This window comes from Canis lupus, chromosome 8 (genome assembly GCF_048164855.1).
Source record: "Canis lupus baileyi chromosome 8, mCanLup2.hap1, whole genome shotgun sequence".
Classification (NCBI taxonomy): Eukaryota; Metazoa; Chordata; class Mammalia; order Carnivora; family Canidae; genus Canis; species Canis lupus.
This window is the reverse complement of record NC_132845.1, coordinates 45575750-45596431: the sequence shown is the minus strand read 5'-3', so window position 1 is coordinate 45596431 and position 20682 is coordinate 45575750. Positions and strand designations below refer to the sequence as shown.

Here is a 20682-nt window from a genome sequence, read left to right as displayed (position 1 = left end):
AGAGAGAAGCAGGCAGAGACACAGGCCGAGGGAGAAGCAGGCTCCACGCAGGGAGCCTGATGTGGGACTCGATCCTGGGGCTCCAGGATCATGCCCTGGGTCAAAGTTAGGTGCTAGGGCAGCCCGGGTGGCTCAGCGGTTTAGCGCCGCCTTCAGCCCAGGGCGTGATCCTGGAGTCCCGGGATCGAGTCCCACGTCGGGCTCCCTGCGTGGAGCCTGCTTCTCCCTCGGCCTATGTCTCTGCCTCTCTCTCTCTCTCTTCTCTGTGTATTCTCATGAATAAATAAATAAAATCTTTAAAAAAAAAAAAAAAGTTAGGTGCTAGACCACTGAGCCACCCAGGGATTCCCTCTTTCTTCTTTTATTACATTTTTAAAATTTTATTTTTCTATGTAATCTTGGCCCCCAGTGTGGGGCCCAAACTCATGCCCTCAAGATCAAGAGTTACATGCTTTACTGACTAAACCAGCCAGGTACCCCACTTTGAGCATATTTCTATCAGCTCCTTCAAAGTCCTGGTCTATTAGTTGTCATCTCTGTTGTTTGAGTTTGTTTCCATTAACTGATTTTTCTCCTGGTTATAGATTCCATTTTTTGTCTCTGTATCTCTAGTGATTTTTTAAAATTGGATGATGGATATTATAAATTTTAAATGGTTGTGGGTTGAATTCCGTTCTCCAGAACACAGTGGGCTTTGTGTGATAAGCTATTGAGTTATATGTAGTTCAATTTGATCCTTTCAAAGTTTGTTTTTAGGTTTTTTTTTTTTAAAGATTTTATTTATTTATTCATGCGAGTCAGAGAGAGAGAGAGAGAGAGAGAGAGAGAGAGAGAGAGAAAAGCAGGCTCCATGCAGGTAGCCTGACGCGGGACTCGATCCGGGTATTTCAGGATCACGCCCTGGGTTGAAGGCGGTGCTAAACCGCTGAGCCACCCAGGCTGCCCTGTTTTTAGGTTTTATTAGGGTAAGGCCATAGTTGCCTTTGTTCTAAGATGAGTTTACACCCAGGTATTCAGTAAGAATCTGGCACTACAGCTGGTCAGAACTGAACATTTCTCACCCCTGAGCATAAAGCTCTTTGGTCATTCTTTGCCAATATTTATGGGGTTTTACTCTACGCATGTGGGGCTTAATACTTCAGAGCAAGGACTCAAGAGGACTCTATGCTAATCTCTTGGGAGTTTTTTTCTGAGTGCCTTCCTCATCCTGATGTTATGCTCTTCCCCTTCATTCTAGTTGCCTCAGCCTCTCTGAATGCCAATCTCTGTCTCTTGACCTCAATAAGACAGCCACGCTCTGCCAGACATTCTCTGCTTGGCAGTTCCTCCACTGTACCACAGTCTAGGAAGAAAGCTAGGGCAATCCATACAGTTCATCTCACTCATTCCCTTCTCTCAGGGATTGTAGTCCTATACTGCAATATCTGGAAAGGTTTTTTTTTTTTTTTTATTACATCTTATTTAGTTTTCTAGTTGTTTATGGCAGAAAAGTTATGTCTGGGCTCTTTACTCCCATTACTACTCTCTCAAAATACGTTTATAACTTTTTTCTCGTTACATTACTAACATGTTTACATCAACACGTGTACTTCTTCTACAACGTTATTTTTAATGGTTGAATACTGCTGTACCATATAAATCTAATTTGTGTAATTAGTCCTTTATTTCTAGAAATTTAAGGGTTTCCAAAGTTTAATTTTTCACAAATAGCACTGTGATGAACATTTTCATACTTCCCCATATACTTAACCTTAGTTTCTTTAGGTAACTATTCAAAGAATTTGGGGGTCAAAGGCTTGTATATTTCTAAAGTTTCTGATGTTGACAAAATACCTCCCCAGAAAGATTTATACTCCCATTCAGAGTATGGATACTTACAGTTCCTTTAAAACTCTTCAGTGGAAAATCTGCTGCATTAATTTAGTATTGGGGGGTAAAGTATACTAGAGGCTAAGCACTGTACTAAAAGGATGGAAAGTTACAGATTAGGAAGTCTGATGCTGCTGAAAAGAATCTCAAGTCCTCTCAGGAAGACAGATGAAAAGAAACAATTACAGAGCAATGTAATACAGCTGTAATCTAGGTGTGCACTAAATACCAATGGTAAGGAGAACCTAGAAGTAACAGTACAATCTAAGTGTCTAAAGGGAGTATGAAAGAATGATGAGTGGGGTCATCAGACACACCTGGGGAGAGACAGAGAGGACAGCATTCCTGGCAAAGAGAACTATGCAGAGGTGGTAAGGAGAGGAGAAGCATTACCTATTGAGAAGCTATTAAGGCACAGGTAAGGAGTTTGTAGAACATAAGCTAGAAAAGTTTTCAGGGTCTAAGTCATTATGGAGTCTGTCTTGCTAAGGAGTTGGGATTTTATCCTACAGATAAAAGCAAAATCAGATCTGTCTATAGGAAGGAGCATTTCAGTGGCAGCTTGGGAGACTCAAAAGAAGCAGTTTAAGTTAGGGCAGAAACATTGGTTACTTGCTAAGTTATGGCAGTAGAATAGACAAAAAGTGATGGAATTCTGAAATAAGGAAATACATGGACCAGACCTGTCAGCTTTAAAGGAGACAGAATTGGTGGCCTTGAAAACTGACTGCACAGTGGAATGAGGCAGATCAAAGAGTCCAAAGTGACTCTTTCATGTCTAGCTTAGGGAAGCTGGGCCAGCTGGTGATACCATTCATCAAGGAATATGGGAACAGCCCAGGTTCAACCTGACAAACCATACCTTCGTTCAGAACTGGACACTCTACAAGGTGAACAGATCCACGCTGTTATGAGTCAGCAGCATGTCCAACTGTTAGATTTCAAACTAACGCCCCCCTCCCAAGTTAGAGGTCTGATTTATTAAGCACTGAATGGATCGGTGTTCCTACTTTTTATTTTACTGTATCTCAAATCCTGTACTCAAGTGTGGAAATGATTTAATAATCTTAATGAAAAAGTAACTGATTATTCTAGATTCCCAATTCATTTGTCAAATGTATATTTCTCATTTTCATCATGAAACTGGAAACTGAAGGGTTTTTTAATTATATCATGAGGTACCTGGAGATTCCTATGGTTCTAACCTTTGTTTGAATCCACAGTTGAAAGGGGAGAAGGAATTGGCTATGTATTTCCTATGCTACTCTCCATTTTTAAGTATTATATACTTTTCAATGCTAAAAAAGTGATATTCTAAGATTTTTATCAAGAGTATCAAGAACATTCAAGGGCAATTATTAAGAGATGAAACTTTATAACTTATAACTAGCTCCAAATGACTTTAATTTTACCTCTTCCTGTTTAAATCTAAGAAAGAGGGCACTGTAATCATTCTTCTACATTTTCATATTATGCCCTAATACCCTCTCATAGTATTAATGATCTAAAGAAAAAAGGTGTGTACCAGAAATGAGATTCATAATAGCCCCAAACAACCCAGCTATCTTTCAGTGAGTGAACACATAAACTATTATACATCTATACTATGGAATACCACTCAACAACAAAAAGGAATACTACTGATATGCAACTTTGATGAAACGTGGGGGAATTATGCTAAGGAAAAGAGGCCAATCTCAAAAAGATACACACTGTATCATCATATAACACCCAAGGATAGTTGTGTAATTTGATTGTGGTGACCATTCCATCAATCTATACATGATAAAACTACATACAGCTATATGCGCACGCGCACACACACACACACACACACACACACACATTAAAACAAACTTTATAAATGGGTCAAATGCTTTTTGAACAGTCACCTTCCCTCTTTCTTAAAAAGAAACACTTACTTGTGTTGTACTTTGATAAGGCTTCTTTTGTCACATCAACCACAGAATCAAATTTCTTCTTCTCTACTACCTGAAAAGTTGTTAAAAAACTAAGATTTTGCCTCAGTAGCACAAAATATTTTTGAAAAAGAAAACACAGATTTTAAATTACCATTTATAAGCTGGGAGATTAACTATCCTGTAAATTCTTACAGTTTAACACTATTAGGAGAGAGAAGGTCATGAAATACTATATGGTTTCTGAGAATACGACTAGGCAAAGTCTGAGTTAGCTTGGTAAATAAGTAGGCTTTTGAAATATGTTTGTCACTAACTGTCTGCTTTAATGTTTAAGCTAGACTGGAAACTGGGTATAGTAACTAGTCAAGCATTAATTTCACACACAATGAATCTCCCAAACAACGAATGACAAAACTAAGTCCATCTTTCCCAGGTAGCAACACTAAAGTTCCCAGAAAACTAACATACTCAAATGAACAACGTTCAGAGGCAATATTTATTACCTACCGTAACTTCTGTTTCCGCACCAAGTGAATTGTTAGAATTTCCTGATGTAGTTTTTCCAGTATCTGAAAGAAAATTATTAAAATATCAACATTTGGCAAATTTATTAAGCTATTAAATATTTATGAACTTTATAACATATGAATGCTGAAACACAATAATAATGAGGATTCGCATTAACCATTTATTACATAATCACAAAAATGTAATTCAATTGACATTATCTATTCTAAAGACCAAGGAACCAATTGAAACAAAAAAAAAATGTAATTTGTTTAAAAGATTTTGTCCTGTAACTTTACAACTATTAGTTTTTCTGAAAATCCATCTGTAAATTAATATGTAAATTAATATGTAAATTAATATGGCATTTGAGAAAACGGACTTGGAAATGTAGTTTTTCTTTTTCTTTTTTTTTTTTTAAACATTTTATTTATTTATTCATAGAGACACAGAGAGAGAGAGGCAGAGACACAGGCATAGGAGAAGCAGGCTCTATGCAGGGAGCCTGATGTGGGACTCGATCCCGGGTCTCTGGGATCATGCCCTGGGCTGGAGGCGGGCTAAACCTGCTGAGCTACCAGGACTGCCCAAATGTAGTTTTTCTTCATAGTATCTCTAAACCAGACTCGAGATAGCTGAGGGGCATTCTATCTAGAACAGGAGAAAAACCTCAGATAAATGCTTATTATCCCTTGTAACTATCTGATTCAGGATCTTAACAGTCCAAGCCTTGGGGGCAATTGAATAGCTATTTAAGTGATGGGAAAGCTTTCTCATATCAAGATACAAATACTCTAAAATAGTAAACAAAGAAAAGGAAATGGGGAATTTTGAATGAGAACTTATAGGCCAACAAGAGAGCCATTTTAAGAGAGAGGAACTTTATTAGAAACCTGAGGTTAAAGACTTTTACGTAAATGTAGTAAGACAGAAACACCAAAGAGGAACAAAGTACTCTCAAAAAGCCAAAAGTCAAAAAAAAAAAAAAAAGATGCTAAAGAATAGTCAAACTTTAAATCTTAAAATAAAACAAACATAAACAAGAACCAAAGTATTACCATCATCACAGGCCACAGCAAACAGAGAATAATGTATATGAAAGGTTAAGTAGTTTTCTAACTTACAAATCCATTAAGCACAATAAACAAACAAAAGGTCATAAATTGATAAACACAAGGGTAAAAAAAAAAAACCCTCAATTATAGTTAGGAAATCATTTATTTGTTCAGATATTAGTCACAGATATAAATTAAAACATTTTTGAAAGTAGAGTTTTTTATTGAAAGATAATGTTCAATTCTCTATTTTAAACAAATATTGACTTGAGGCTTTCTAATTTCATAGATCATATTTTAATCAACTTAAGATACCTGTTGGATTTGATGTAATTGGAGTTGTCAAATTAGGACTTTCCAGAGAAATCAACATAACATCATCATTGTTACTAAAATGATAAGAAAATTAAAAACAAAAATAAACTAAACATGTATTATCAAGATGAAACATGCAATCAATGGTTAGAATTCTTCTGACTTAACATTTCATAACTGACAAGTTTTAATCTAACAATTGTGGTGGGGAATTGGAGATAAAACTAAATGCCCAAGAAACCCTATGTGTTGCCAATTATATGACCAAAAGTGTCCAATATAATGGATCCTTAAAACTTACTAGAAACTCATTTACAATGAATCCAAATATATAACCTATAAGCATTCAATACACATAAATGTACAAAATATGCAAAAGTCACTCTAGCACATAGACTTGCCTTCATGAAAATGAAAAGTGTAATTGAAAAAAACCCAGTAAGACACTTTGACTCTTACACAGGACTGTAAAAAATAAGGCTGTTAAAAAATTAGTCCTGCCACAATTCTACGTTACATCACTACAGTAGAAATACTGACCACATACTTGCTAAACTAAGCAAAGATGGTAAATGACACGGATTATGATTACTGCTCCCATTTGACCCTGACTCTACTTCATGAGTTTGACATTCACATCAGAATCTTTGTTAAGATCTTGACACAGACTTCATGGAGCCTATAAAATTGCTAGATGAATTTTCTATGCACAGAGTTATACCACTTTCTTATAGATGTTTTTAATTTTTAGCTTTTGTATTTAGGTCTATGATCCACTTCAAATTATTTTTGTATATGGTGTGAGGTAGGAAGGGAGGTTCACTCTTCCCCTCTGGATATTCCTGCAACAGCTGTTGAAAAAAAACTATCTTTTCTTCAACAAATTACCTTGGCATCTTCTTTGAAAACCGATGGATGATATAGAATAGTTTCTAATCTGTCCATGGATTTGGTAGGTCTATCCTAAGACAACACTATTGTCTTAATTACTTTAACTTTATAGAAGTCTTAAACTTAGGTAGTATCTTCCAACTTTGTTTCCAACACTGTTTTCCTCTTGTAGGTCTTCAACAACTCCATTTCGTATAAGTTTTTAATCAGCTTGTTACTTTTTTTTTTTAATTGTTTATTTATTTATTTTTTATTTTTTATTTTTTTTATTTATGATAGTCACAGAGAGAGAGAGAGAGAGGCAGAGACACAGGCAGAGGGAGAAGCAGGCTTTATGCACCGGGAGCCCGACATGGGATTCGATCCCAGGTCTCCAGGATCGTGCCCTGGGCCAAAGGCAGGCACTAAACCGCTGCGCCACCCAGGGATCCCAGCTTGTTACTTTCTATTTAAAAAAGGCTGCCAAGATTTTGATTTAGATTGCATTAAATGTACAAAATGATTTGGGTGATGTAACATTAATAATGAATTCTCTGATTTGTAAACATGACATATCTCACCAAATATTTAAGTCTCCTTTCATTTTTCTCAACTTTTTATATATTTAAAAATTAATTAAACTATTTTAAGAACAGTTTTAGGTTTATAGCAAAATTAACTGGAAGGTACAGAGCGTTCCCCATAAACCTACTATCTCTAACCAACCGCCCCACGCATGCTTCCCCACCAAAATCCTACACCACAGGTATGCTTGTCGCAAAGAATGAACCTACACTTGATACATCATCACCATCATGATCAAACTCCACAGTCTACTATAGAGTTCACTCTTAGGGTATACATTCCACATACTATAAATGTACAACGATGTATATTCATCATTATAGTATCACACAGAATAGTTTCTGTGTGATAAAAATTCCTTTGCTCTGCCTATTCATTCCTCCCCATTAAGCCCTGGCAGTATTGGATCTTTTTATTGTCTCCATTGTTTCGCCTTTTCTAGAATGTCATGTAGTTGGACTCATACAGTATGTAGCCTTCTCACTTTGATTTTTTTCGTTTTGTAATATGCATTTAAGTTTCCTGTGTCTTTTGATAGCTCATTTCTTTTTTAGTACTGAATAACATTCCATTGTCTCAATGTAATGATTTATTTATCCATTCACCTACAGAGGGACATCTTGGTTGCATCCGAGTTTTGGCAATTATGAATAAAATTGCACTGTATAGGATTCTCCTCTCCTTTCTTAGCCTATCAATTCTACTTCCTTTTTGCAATATACATTTACAGCTAACTCAAGTCCACTTTCAAATAATACTATCCGGCTTCACAAATAAGTGAAGTACCTTCCTTTTCCATTTCTTTTATACTATCTACCTTTTTTTCCCCTACATTTTTCATTGAAGCCCTTTGCAAATAGTTTTTTCAAAATTCTTGGTCTGATAATGTGAACATTTCTGTCATACCTGACTCTGTTTCTGATGCTTATTTAGTCTCTTCAAATTGGGGGGGGGTTGCCTTTTAGTATGTTTTATGGTATTTTGCTGAACAGTGGACATGATACACTAGGTAAAAGGAATATGATAAACGGGCCTTTAGTAACGTAGTGGCTCTACTAATCCTATGATTAGCTCTGTCTTCTAAGTAAGCCTACACCCCTGGAGTGTAAACTTCACCAGTGCTTCTCTGACTGCCCGTCTGCTTTAGGTGGGACAGGATGGATGGAGCTGCTAGAGTTGGGGATTCACTTCCTCCATGTGGAAGGCTAGCGGGAGCAGGAGTTGGGCTCTAGTAGTAGTTTCTCCCTGGACAGGCCTTGTTAAGAACAGAGTGGTCTGGTACATTTCAAAGGCTCCTTTCACCAACTGGCTGCTGCAGGCGGGAGGTATTTTCTCCAGGATTCACTGTAAGGACCTGGTAGCGCTCCTGGAGGTAAAACAAAATTATGGGCTCCCCTGGAGTTTTTAACTCTTGATGTGTCTATTCTGAGCCTCCGGCAATTAAGTTTAGGTTTTCCTAAACTGGCACTGGTTCCCATGGAAGTTTCTGCTTTTGGGTTTCTGCTCTCGTTCCCAAATGTTGTGATTATCATTTCTGCCTCTGTCGTCGCTCCAACTTTGGGGGCAGTGTTTTGCTCAGTGACTTTACTTATCTAATGGATTTAAAAGGAGGTGCTGGTTTTTTCAGTTTGTAAGACTCCTTATGTGCTAAATCACAAATCTGAAATCTACTTTGTAGTTTTGAGGTTAGGTCTTACAGATATTTTGATAATCTTATCCCTCTGTATATCATGTTCTTTAATGTTATTGTAAATAGTATTGATTTAAAATTTTAAATTCCAACTATTTGTTGCCTATATACAGAAAAACTATAAATAGTATGATTTATACACCCTCCCACATAATATACAGGAATAGTATGATGTACACATATATATATACACAGAAATATATTTTCTATTACCCACATATTTATAATATCCAGCACTCTTCATCTTTTTACCTTTGCAAATTTCCATCTAGTTTTATTTTCCTTCTTCCTGTAAAACTTCCTTTAACAATTCCTGCAATGCAGGTCTCCTGCTGATGTATTCTCTACACACGCCCCCCCCCCCACCTTTTTTTTAGTGTGAAAATGTGTTTTCCCCTACATGTCTGAAAGATATTTTCACAGAGTATAGAAATTTTAATGGGTAGTTTTTCTTTCAATGTCTTAGAGATGTCCCTGTATTTCAATGCTTTAGAGATGTCTTTTAGTTTAAATAGTGCACATCAAGAAGTTTCTTGGTCTTATCTTTTTATTCCTTTCTGTATGATGAGTCTTTTCTCTCTGGCTGTTTTTAAGATTTTCTTGTCACTACTGGCTTTCACCAGTCTGATTATGTGGTTTTCCTTTAATCTTTATCACTTTTTTTTTTTTTTTTAACATTTGTGGGTTTTGAATTTTTAACAAATTTGGAAAAATTTTAGATTTAACATCTTTGCTCTCTTCTCCCAACTGGTGAAACTTCAAAGATATATATATAATATTAGACTCCTTGATACTGTTCCAAAGGTCTTTGCTGTTCTGTTCATCGTTTTAGTCTTTTTTCTCCCCATGCTTTTGTTTAAAGTTTATATTGCTATTCCACTGTCTTTAAAAATCAGTAATTACCTATCCTGTTGTTAATCCTAATCAATGTACTCTTGACTCTTCAGTTTTTGTCTCTAGAAGTTCAATTTTTCTTTTTAACATCTTCTATTTTCACATTTTCCTTTTTACTGTTGGGACATGAACACTATCCTGATAATAGCTGCTTTACATCATTGTTGTCCATCAAACATTGTTTCTAGCATATCTGTTTTCTCCTTGCTATATTTTGCTACTTTGCATGCCTGGTAATTTTTGATTAGATGCCAGACATTGTAAAATTCACATGAATGATGGATGATGTTTCATTCTTTCAAAGAGTGCTGGACTTTACTCTGGTATGCAGTTAAATTACTCAGGATTAGTTGTATCCTCTGTATCCTTTTAGCTTTTCGGGAGTAGGCCCACTGCAGTCCTTAGTCTAGGACTAGGTCACCCTCACTATTATGTCTACCTAAGGACTCTTTACTGTTACTCTACATTATAAATTTTTTCATTATAGCTAGTAGGGAAAACAAAATGTTCCCAGCCCTGTACAATATCCAAGAAATGTTTGGTCTTCTTTTCAATGTTTTTTTTCCCCCTGGCCTCTTGTAGTTTCAGTCTTTGCATGCATAGATCTGTATTCAGCCAATGATTTAAGAGGTTCTCTTTGGAGATCAACCGAGTTCTACCTTTACACAATTTGCTTTCTTCATTGTTCCTCCGCACAAAGTCTTAGCCAACTCAGACTCCCCAATCTCTGATCTAAATGTGGTAAGAGGGGCAGCCCCGGTGGCGCAGCGGTTTAGCGCCGTCTGCAGCCCAGGGTGTGATCCTGGAGACCCAGGATCGAGTCCCACATTGGGCTCCTTGCATGGAGCCTGCTTCTCCCTCTGCCTGTGTCTCTGCCTCTCTCTCTGTGTGTGTCTCTCATGAATAAATAAATAAAATCTTTTAAAAAAAATTTAAAAAAATAAATAAATGTGGTAAGACCTCTAAGGCTGTTTGAGCTCTTCCTGCCCTTGTCCTTCAACCTGTGAAATGCCTCCAGGGAGTAATCTTGAAACAATTGTAGAGTGCATTTCACACTTTCCCTTCTCCCAGGGAGAGAGTTTTTGCTCCCTGTTGAACAATGTCTGCACACAATTCTTTTTTACTTTGGTTTTCTACTTGTTGACAACAAAAGAACAATTCCTGTAGCAATTAATATTTCATGGGCAGAAGCAGACATTTTCTACACGTTCATTTTAGTTTTCTGAAATCAACTGGTTTTCAAGCACATTTCATTTTTTTCATACACATTTTAAAACATAGTTAATTCAATAATTTTTCCCAAATGTATCAGTAAGAAATTCTAGTAGCCATTATTTCTAAGTTCAGTAAACAAAAACAAATGTTTAGATCTAAATTTTATCAAGAATATTCCATTCTTCTATTTTTGGCCTCCAACAAAACTTACAAAGTTTATTTTATATATATATTTTTTTTTTCTACTAGAAATAGTCATCATATGGCTGGAAGACTGATGACTATATTTTGTTGCTTAATTATAAACAATTCTTTTCAGATGTTCATTACACTGTAGTCAAAATCTCCTATCTCAAAATTCTTCATTTAACATTTCTAAAATATTTCTAATATTTTATTTTTTAAAAGTTTATTTAAGTAATCTCTACTCCCAACATGGGGCTCAAATGTATAACTCCAAGATCAAGAATCACATGCTCCTCCAACTGAGCCAACCAGGTGTCCCAATATTTCTAGTATTTTAAGTATTTCTGCTTGCTGCTATAGTACATCAAATATAGTATTATTTAGGAGTTTAAGAAACCAAGCAGAAAGACCTTAAAGAGCAGAGTGGAATTTCTGGTTTTCTCATTGGGCTGAGGCAGTAAAGAGGGACCCATTAAGGTGGAGGGATCCTAGTGAAGGCTCCAGGTTTTCAGCTGGGAATCCATGGAGGTCTATGTCTTAAGAGCCACAGTGAACTAGGGGTAGGAGTCTTACCACATTAACAACAAGCCTCAATTTATACCTTTCCCTAAGTATATTAGGTGACCAGGTCATACTCTGCCAGAGAGAATAAACCTTGTGTACAGTAAGATGATATTCCATAGCCTCACCAATTTTTCAGAAATTATCAAGCATGCCAAAAGACAGACTGAAATGACCAGAAATGGACAGACAACAGAAATCATTATATAGATGATCCTGAAGCTAGGGTTATAAAACATGCACATTAAAAAGTAGAAATTATGAAAAAAAAAAAAAAAGACTACAGTGAAATTAGGAAGTCAATTCACATAAAGACACTATTAGAAAAGTGGAAAGACTTGGATGGAAAAAGATACTTATAGTAAATATATAGACAAAAAACTTAAGATAGGCAAGTCAAAGGGAAAACACAAAAGTCTTGAGAAATGTCATAAAAGGTATCAAAATGACTAACATAAAAATGTGCTTCCCTTCATTATCAGAAGGAAATACAAATTAAAGCTAATATATGGGAGCCCCTGGATGGCTCAAATGGTTGAGCATCTGCCTTTGGCTCTGGTCATGATCCCGGGGTCCTGGGATCCAGCTCTGCATCACTGGGCTCCTTGCTCAGCAGGGAGTCTGCTTCTCTCTCTCTCCCACCTCCCCTGCTCATGCTTGCTCAGACTCTCTCTCAAATACATATATAAAATCTTACAAAAACAAAACAAAACTCAGTACATGATGCTATATACATAGCAGTGTGGCTAAAGCAAAAAAGGCAGCTAATATTAAGTGATGGCAAGGACATGGAAAAACAAAAAACCTCATTATACTATCTAATGGGAATGTAGGTTTGGTATGATCTCTCCTTGGTAAAGTGTTTGGTAATATCTATTAAACCTCAAAATATACATATTCTATGACCTATCAATTCCATTCCTAGGCAAGTGTCCAACAGAAATGTATGTGCATTCACCAAAAGACAAGTGATGGAATGTTCACAATAGCACTTCTCAAATTTTCCCAATCTGCAAACAACCTAGATGCCCAGTTGTGAATAAGCAAACTGAGGTTTATTTGTGTGATGAGTACTATATAGCAACAAGAATGAATAAATTATTACAGCTAAGCAACAGCACAGGTGACCCTCACAACACACAGTGTTGGGCAAAAAAGACACCTAAGAGTTCAGAGTATGACTCCATTTATATAAACCTGAAAACTAAACAAAAACAATTTATGGTGTTAAAGCTCAGATAGTGGTTACTTAGGTCAATGTGGTAGGGGTGGGATTAGAGACTAGGGGTGGGACATGAGGCAGATTAGATGCCACTAATTTGATCTGGGAGATATTTACAAAGTGTGTTTACTTTGTCAAAATTTGCCAAGGGATATGCTCAGTTTGTGCAGAGTTCAGTGAGTATTATTCAATTAACTTTATTTAAAAAATTATACACATATAGGGCATGTGTTTGTGTATATAAAGTTGTTACTATTTATCCCAAGAAATCTATCTGCAAACTAAAGACTGAAATTTTATGAGCATATGATACATTACTTTTACAAAACTGTTCCACTGACTGCTACCAATGATGGCTGTTATTTTTGTTTTTTTAAGACTTATTTATTTTAGAGAAAGAGTGAGAGAGCAAGTGGTGGGGGAGGGGCAGAGGGATATATATACAGAGAGAGAGAGAGAGAGAGAGAGAGAAATATCAAGCAGATTCTCCACTGAACTTAGAGCCCAATGAGGAGCTAGATCCCATGAGCCTGAGATCATGACCTGAGCTGAAATCAAGAGTTGGACACCCAACTAATTGAGTCAGCCAGGCACCCCAAGGGCTGTTCTTTTTTTAAACTTTTTTTTTTTTTTTTTAAGAAAGCAAGAGTGTATGAATGTAGGCAGTGGGTGGAGAAGGAGAGAGAAGTTCTGAAGCAGGTTCCATGCCCAGTGCAGAATGACACAGGGCTCAATCTCATGATCTGAGCTGAAGTCAAGAGTCAGACGCGTAACCAACCGAGCCACCCAGATGCCCCAATGATGGTTATTTTTTTAAATGAACCATATCTGAGAAGAAAACCAAAGACAGGGATGATTTTCATATTCATTCTAGATATACCTATGTTTTCTACCTGCATTTTACCTTAGAGAAAAATTTGTGTCTAAAACGAGTAATTATAAATAGATAGATAGATAAAGTAATTACAACTTTCTGGGTAATGTTATAATAATGTAAAATCATGGGTTCTGGAGACAAATTTGTCTGGGTCTAAATGCACTGGTGGCTTTACTGGCTTGGCCACTTACTAGCTGAGTGTTTTGGGCAAGAAACTGTGCCTTGGTTTCTTCATCTATAAAACAGGGAGAATTTTCTTAAGATTAAATTAATGTTAATAAAGAATGAGTAGGAAGGAGCACATGCAACATTGTAGGAAATATTAAAATATTGTGGCTGGTAATGGCTTTTCACCCTTTGATTTCTACAAATATTTCTCATAAAATTCAATCCACACTTATGTTTTAGGCATAATTAATGTTTCATTCAATCAACATTGGTGAAATACTCTGTTCTTGGATGCCTTACACCTTGATCTTGCTTTTCATCTTTGGAAATGACTGCATATAAAGGCATTTTCTTCCTATTTAAGCAAGTTCCTTTCCTTCAAACATGTGTTCTAGTCCATAAGCCTTATCTGCTCTGAACTTCTTCAGCTTAGCTATTACTGCCTTTCCCATTTTCTTCACATTCTCAGAAGAAAAATGCTTACACTTCTAAATCCAACCATTACAGACATAGTTGTGGCATTAATTCCTTCAATACTCGGGGTTAACAGAAAAAACAGGCATAAAACCTCCTGGCTTTCTCTAGAGTTGTAATAATAGTGGGAACAATATGTTTTTGCTTTCCTTTTTAAAATTCCTTTATTTCTTAAATATTTTTTGAAAAATTTTAAATAAGTCATAAAGTAGTATATAAACTGTTACACAGAACAGCTATGATGGAACCCCTATACTTGAACAATTTGAGAAGGTATTATTTACAAAATTTTTAAGAAATGTAACTTTATATGTATTTGTTTGATAGTGTATGTGTGTACACACATATATCTATCTTTGAAGACATCAGAAAGCTGTAGTAGAAAACAACTTAAAGAACTGAGATTCCAGAGAGAGAGTGTATATAGAAGTGGGCTAGACACTTGCCACTGGTGTTCCTCTTAGGGCGTCTGTCAACTAAACCATTCAGGAATACTGAGAAGCCAGGCAGATGGTGGCTGATATTACAATGGACTGTATTGGGGAGGCAAAAATTGGAACATATGACCAGCAATAGAAGGGGAGCCAAAGGTAACATTCCAGTCTTTCTGGTGGAAGTCACAGAAGGCTATGCCATACATGGAGGATGGAGTAAAAATCAAAATAGATGGAGTCTTATAAAGACTGCAAATAAGCTTCAGTTCTGTTCAATTCCTGATTAGACTGAAATGTGTTATTTAACATAATGGCTTAAAAAATAAATATTTATTATTTCAGTTTCTCTGGGTAATGTAATATGGAGCAGTATAGTTGGGGTTTTAGGCTCAGGATCGGTCATGAGGTTGCAGTCAGGATGATGGCAGGAGCTGCAATCAACTGAAGGCTCAATGAGGGCTGAAGGTCCTGCTCCCAAAATGGTTTACTCATGGCTGTTGGCAGAATGCCTTACCATGTAGGATTCTGCACAGGCTGCTTGATGTCCTCTAGTAACCTATGTTTGCTGCCATGTTAATATGGCAGTTAACTTGCCCCAGAGCAAGCAATCCAAGAGAGAAAAAGAAAGCTATGATGCGTTACATATTGTCACTTATGCCATATTCTATCTGCTGTCACTAAGTATAGCCCAAGACAAAAATTAGACTCCATTTTTTTAAAGGAAGAGTATATCAAAGAATGTGTGCCCATATTTTAAGACCATCAACAGAGTCTGTCCCTCTATCTGCTGCCTGCCAGAGTGTAGGGTAAATCTACTCTGGTGGAAGGTAACTTCATTTAGAATTTCTACAATTTTCAATACACAATGTTTAAGATTAAAATAAAAAAATTAGCAGTTACAATAAGAAATAGGATAAAAATTTAAAAATACCAAATAGAAACAGAGCTCAGGGTGAGCTGGATACAAGGGTCATAATAAATGGAACAGAAAATGACAGTGATTTAAATGTTCAACACATGGACAAGATAAAGAATATCACCAGAGAACCTCAATCTATAGAAAAGAATACAACGGTGGGCTGCATAGGTGACTGTCGGTTAAGCATCTGATTCTGGATTTCAGCTCAGGTCATGATCTCAGGGTTGTGCAATCAAACCCAGTATCTGGCTTAGCGGGCTTAGCGTTCAGTGTGGAGCCTGTTTAAGATTTCCTCCCTCCCTCATCCTTTGTTCCTGCCCCACTGCTCGCAAATGCGCATGCCCTCTTGCTCTCTTAAAAATAAAATAAAATAAAATAAAATAAAATAAAATGGAAAGGGGAAGGGAAGAACTAAAAATTAAGCAAAATGAAATTGACAATTTGATACATGGGTTTAACAGCCACTTGGATCCAGATGAAGGGAACATTAATAAACTGGAAAACAGTGCAGTAGAAAATATCCAGACTGAAGGATGGTGTGCATATAATTAGAATACTGAAGGGTAGAAGTGATGGAGTGGTGCTGAAGGAATTTCTGAAGGATAATGGTGAAGAGTTTTCCAAAGATAATGGAAGACATAAAACCAGATTCATGAAAAACTGTGAGCCCCAATCAAGATAACTTAAAAAAAACAAACATTAAATCCATGTCCCCACAAATAGCACCATACAGTATATTAAGAAAAACCAAACAGAAGTGGAATATCTTAAAAGCATAAATACAGATATTATCTTCAAAGAAGCCACAATAAGAATGAAGCTAACTTTTCAACAGAAATTATAGAAGTCAAGACATGTAATGATATCTTGCAAGTTCTGAAAGGAAATACCTACAATTCAATACTTATGTTAAAATATCCTTTAGAAATAAAGACAAAATAGAATTATTTCCGGACCAAAAAAACTTGACAGAATTTATCTTGAGCAAAACTAAAAAAAGAAGTAACAAAGTTCTACAGGCAGAAGGAAAATTTTCCCAGATGGAAATATATGAAGAGCAACAGGAAGGGTAAATAGGTAGATAGCTCTAAATGAATAATGACTATACAAAATTGTGATTTCATCTTCTGAGACTTAAAATATAGCTGACCTCCAACAACAAGGGTTCGAACTGTATATGGATTTTTTCTCAATGAATAAGGTATAGTACACTCAAGTGCATTTTCTCTTACAATTTTTAATATTTTCTTTTCTCTAAGTTATGTTACTAAAAAAATTATGTATATACCATATAGCATATACAAAATGCTTAACTGGCTGTTTATATTATCAGTAAGGCTTCCAGTCAACAGTAGACTATTAATAGTTAAATTCAAGGTGAGTCAAAAATTACGTGTGAGTTGGTGCTGTGTTGTTCAATGGTCAACTGTAATATAAAATTGTGTGAAAACACACAAAAGATGGAGGGGAAGCAGTAAATGGAATTACAGGGTTTTAAGGTCAAACATTACCTACAAAATGGTAAACGTAATTCATATTGGATTCTAATTATTACAGTCGAGAATCAAAATCATGATTTTTTTAAGGATAATTTCTAAAGAAACAATGAAAGATGTATAATTAATAAGTAATGGGAAAAGAAAAAAGATTAACCCAAAAGAAGGTTAAAATAGAGACAGACAGACAGGGGAAAAGGCCCATAAAATAGATGAAAGCAAGCAAGTAGTATGAACCCACACATCTCAGTGAGATTAGACAATCTAAATTTTCTAATAGACTTTTTGAATTGGATTAAAAGCACATGTATAGTTTAAGAAATAATTACAAAGCATATAGCCGCCGCTCAGATAAATACAGTTTACACGATCAGCACTTCAGAAACACACACATCTCTATTCTGTATCATAAATTTCCTCCATAAATGGCATTTGTAGTGCTAAATTCTTTGTTTTGGAGATTTACTATTTACCCTTGACTTCCTACATAATGTACTTTCTTTCTGGCTATATTTGACCTTTAACTGAACAGAATCCTACTATTTGTGTCTGCTTTTCCATGTTTTTGGAGTAACTCATATTGCTGCATGTGACCACAGTTTTTCCATTTCCATTAAAATACAGAATTCCTTTATAAGGACTTACTACAATGTAATTTTCTTTTCAATTGTAGATAGGGTTTTTGTCATTCTAGTTTTTGATTACAAAAAATGCTAATGAACATTCCTCTACATATATTTATTGCACATTTAGTGGATCAATATAAAAAGTGGGCCTGTGAGATCAAAGAATATTCAGATCTTAAATATTTTTAGATAATGCCAATTTTTTTTTAAGGATTTTATTTATTTATTCACAGAGAGAGAGGCAGAAACATAGGCAGAGGGAGAAACAGGCTCCCTGCGAGGAGCCTGATGTTGGACTCTATCCCAGGACCCCAGGATCACAACCTAAGCCAAAGGCAAACGCTCAACCACTGAGCTACCCAGGTGCCTCTGCCAAATTTTTTCTAAAGCATTACACCAATTTACTGTTCTAACAACAAAAATGTTAAATAAAATCAATTCCTGTTATTTCAAAACCTCACCGATACACCTGGTGTTGTCAGATTTTAAAATGCTTTACTTTTCCTTACCAATATGAAAAGGCATCTCACTGTGGCTTTAACTTGCATTTCTGATTACTAATGAAGATGAGCACCTTTTCATACTGGTCATTTGGAATTCCTCTTTTGTGAAGTAGATACACAAGTCTTTTTGCCCATTTTTCTTTTGTATTATCTGACTTTTTCCTCATTGATTTAAAGTTCTTTATGTATACTCTGGGACCTGGGCCTCTAGAGGTTCTATGTGGTGCAAGTGTCTTTCTCACTTGATAGCCTATCTTCTCACTAAAATTACAGCAGCTTAAGAGAAGTTTCTAATTTTAATGTTGTAAAACTGATCAATTTTTTTTTTTATTGCAAAGGTATTTGTGTCTTAAGAAATCCTTCCTTAGGGATGCCTGGGTGGCTCAGCTGCTGAGCACAGCTCAGGCTGTGATCCCGGGGTGCTGCGATGGAGTCCCACGTTGGGCTCTCTGTGTGTCTCTCGTGAATAAATAAATGAATAAATAAAATCCTTAAAAAAAAAGAGAAAGAAATCCTTCCTTATCCAACGTTCATGAAGATATTCTATATTACCTTCTAAAAGCTTTATAACTTTCCTTTAGATTTTGAGTTCCTTAATCCACAGATTGATTTTAATGTGGTCTGACATAGGGATCCAATATCTTTCATATTTCACTCAACATGAATACCAAAGTAACTACACCATTTACTAAATCATTTCCTAAATGATGTACACCATATAACCTCCATCACATATCACACATACACATATGCATGGGTTTCTGGGTTCTCTGTGACCCTGGCTCTATTTGTCTATCACTTGAATTGATGAATAACATCACAGTATTTTAATTGCTGTGGTTTTGTAGTGTCCTGACATCTGATAGCAAATTTCTTCCTTTTAATTTCTCTAGTTGATGGATATCTTGGTCTCTTAATCCACTGCATTTATGTATACATTTTAGAATCAAATTAGTTGTCAAGTTCCACAAAATTACACAGTAGAAAACTGATTGAAATTGCACTCTATAAATTAATTTGAACAAAAGTGAAAACATTCTAATAAATACTGCATTGTCCAACCCATAAACATAGTTCATTTCGTCACTGAATTACTATCTCTCAAAGTTTTATAATTTTCTTCAATTATTACATGTTTTATTAAATGTATTCCTAGGTTTGGTGCTATAGTATTGGTATCATGTCCTTTCAAAACATTCTTTAATTCCCTAATTGTTTGTATCTGGTATATAGGAATATAATTTCTTATATATTTGAGAATGGCAATCTTGCTAACATCTTGTTAATCCTAATAATTTATCTGTAAGTTACTTCGGATTTCCTACATTATATACCTACCCCAATCATCCATGAATAGCAATAATATTTATTCCTTTTTTTCAATCCTTTCTATATTAACCTCTTTTTCTTTCATTAGCCAAGAGCCACAGTATAATGTTAAAGTGGTGACAGGAGGCATTCTTCTATTTTGTACTCAAAGGAAATACTTCCAATATTTGATCATCCGATCTCTCTTAGGGTTTTTCTGGATACTCTTTATCAGATTAAGGAAGTACCTCCCTATTCCAAGTTTGCCAAGAATTTGTTTTTAATCATAAACAAGTATTTTATCAAATCTTACTTCTATTGTGAGTTAATAATGATTCTTGTCCTGGAAAATTACATTAACTGATTTTTTTTTTATTATTATTATTGAACCAACCTTGCAGCATTCCTGAGACAAACTCAACTTTTATAGATGTTGAACTTGGCTTTACTAGTGTCTTGTTTAGGATATCTACATCTATTTTATGGGTAAAAATGGATTGTAATTTTCCATTTCTGTAAAATGTTAAAATTGATTTTAGTATCAGAGTATCACAGATATACTAGATTTTAGTATCTAGTCTCATAAAATGAACTGAAAAATATTCCCTCTTTTCTTATTCTTTGGAAATTTGTTTAAAATTGGTGTTCTTTCTTCAGTGTTTTAGAAAACTCACCATTGAATCCACCCATCAGGTTCAAGTTATATACTCTCTTGTTAGCACAGCTGCCTGGGACAAGTTTCTTAAATTGCAGGTTCTTCCTTTATTATAGAGCATAAGGTGGGTTGTTCATAACATAGATAGAAGCCACTGATAAAAATTTGACACATTAGTCCACAAAATGCTATTTTAATGGGGTCTTCACTTTTTTGCTTCTATCACTAACATTTTAGTTTTCTTTTCTGTCCCTTTTTTGAGTTTCAGCAAACACATTAAGAAGTGGTAACAACATGGGCAGCCCAGGTGGCTCTGCAGTTTAGCGCGGCC

The 20682-nt window shown here is 35.6% G+C and overlaps 1 protein-coding gene across 4 annotated transcripts in view; it reads right to left on the bottom strand.

The window, feature by feature from the left end:
• ATF7IP2 (activating transcription factor 7 interacting protein 2) overlaps positions 1-20682 on the bottom strand; it is a 55124-nt gene that overhangs the window by 6448 nt on the left and 27994 nt on the right. For all 4 annotated transcript variants that reach the window (XM_072835764.1, XM_072835766.1, XM_072835763.1 and 1 more), the window contains 3 exons: positions 5669-5742; positions 4299-4360; positions 3792-3861 (listed from right to left, as the gene is read on the bottom strand). In XM_072835764.1, coding sequence (XP_072691865.1) covers positions 3792-3861; positions 4299-4360; positions 5669-5742 — 206 coding nt within the window. The remainder of the gene's footprint in view (positions 1-3791; positions 3862-4298; positions 4361-5668; positions 5743-20682) is intronic.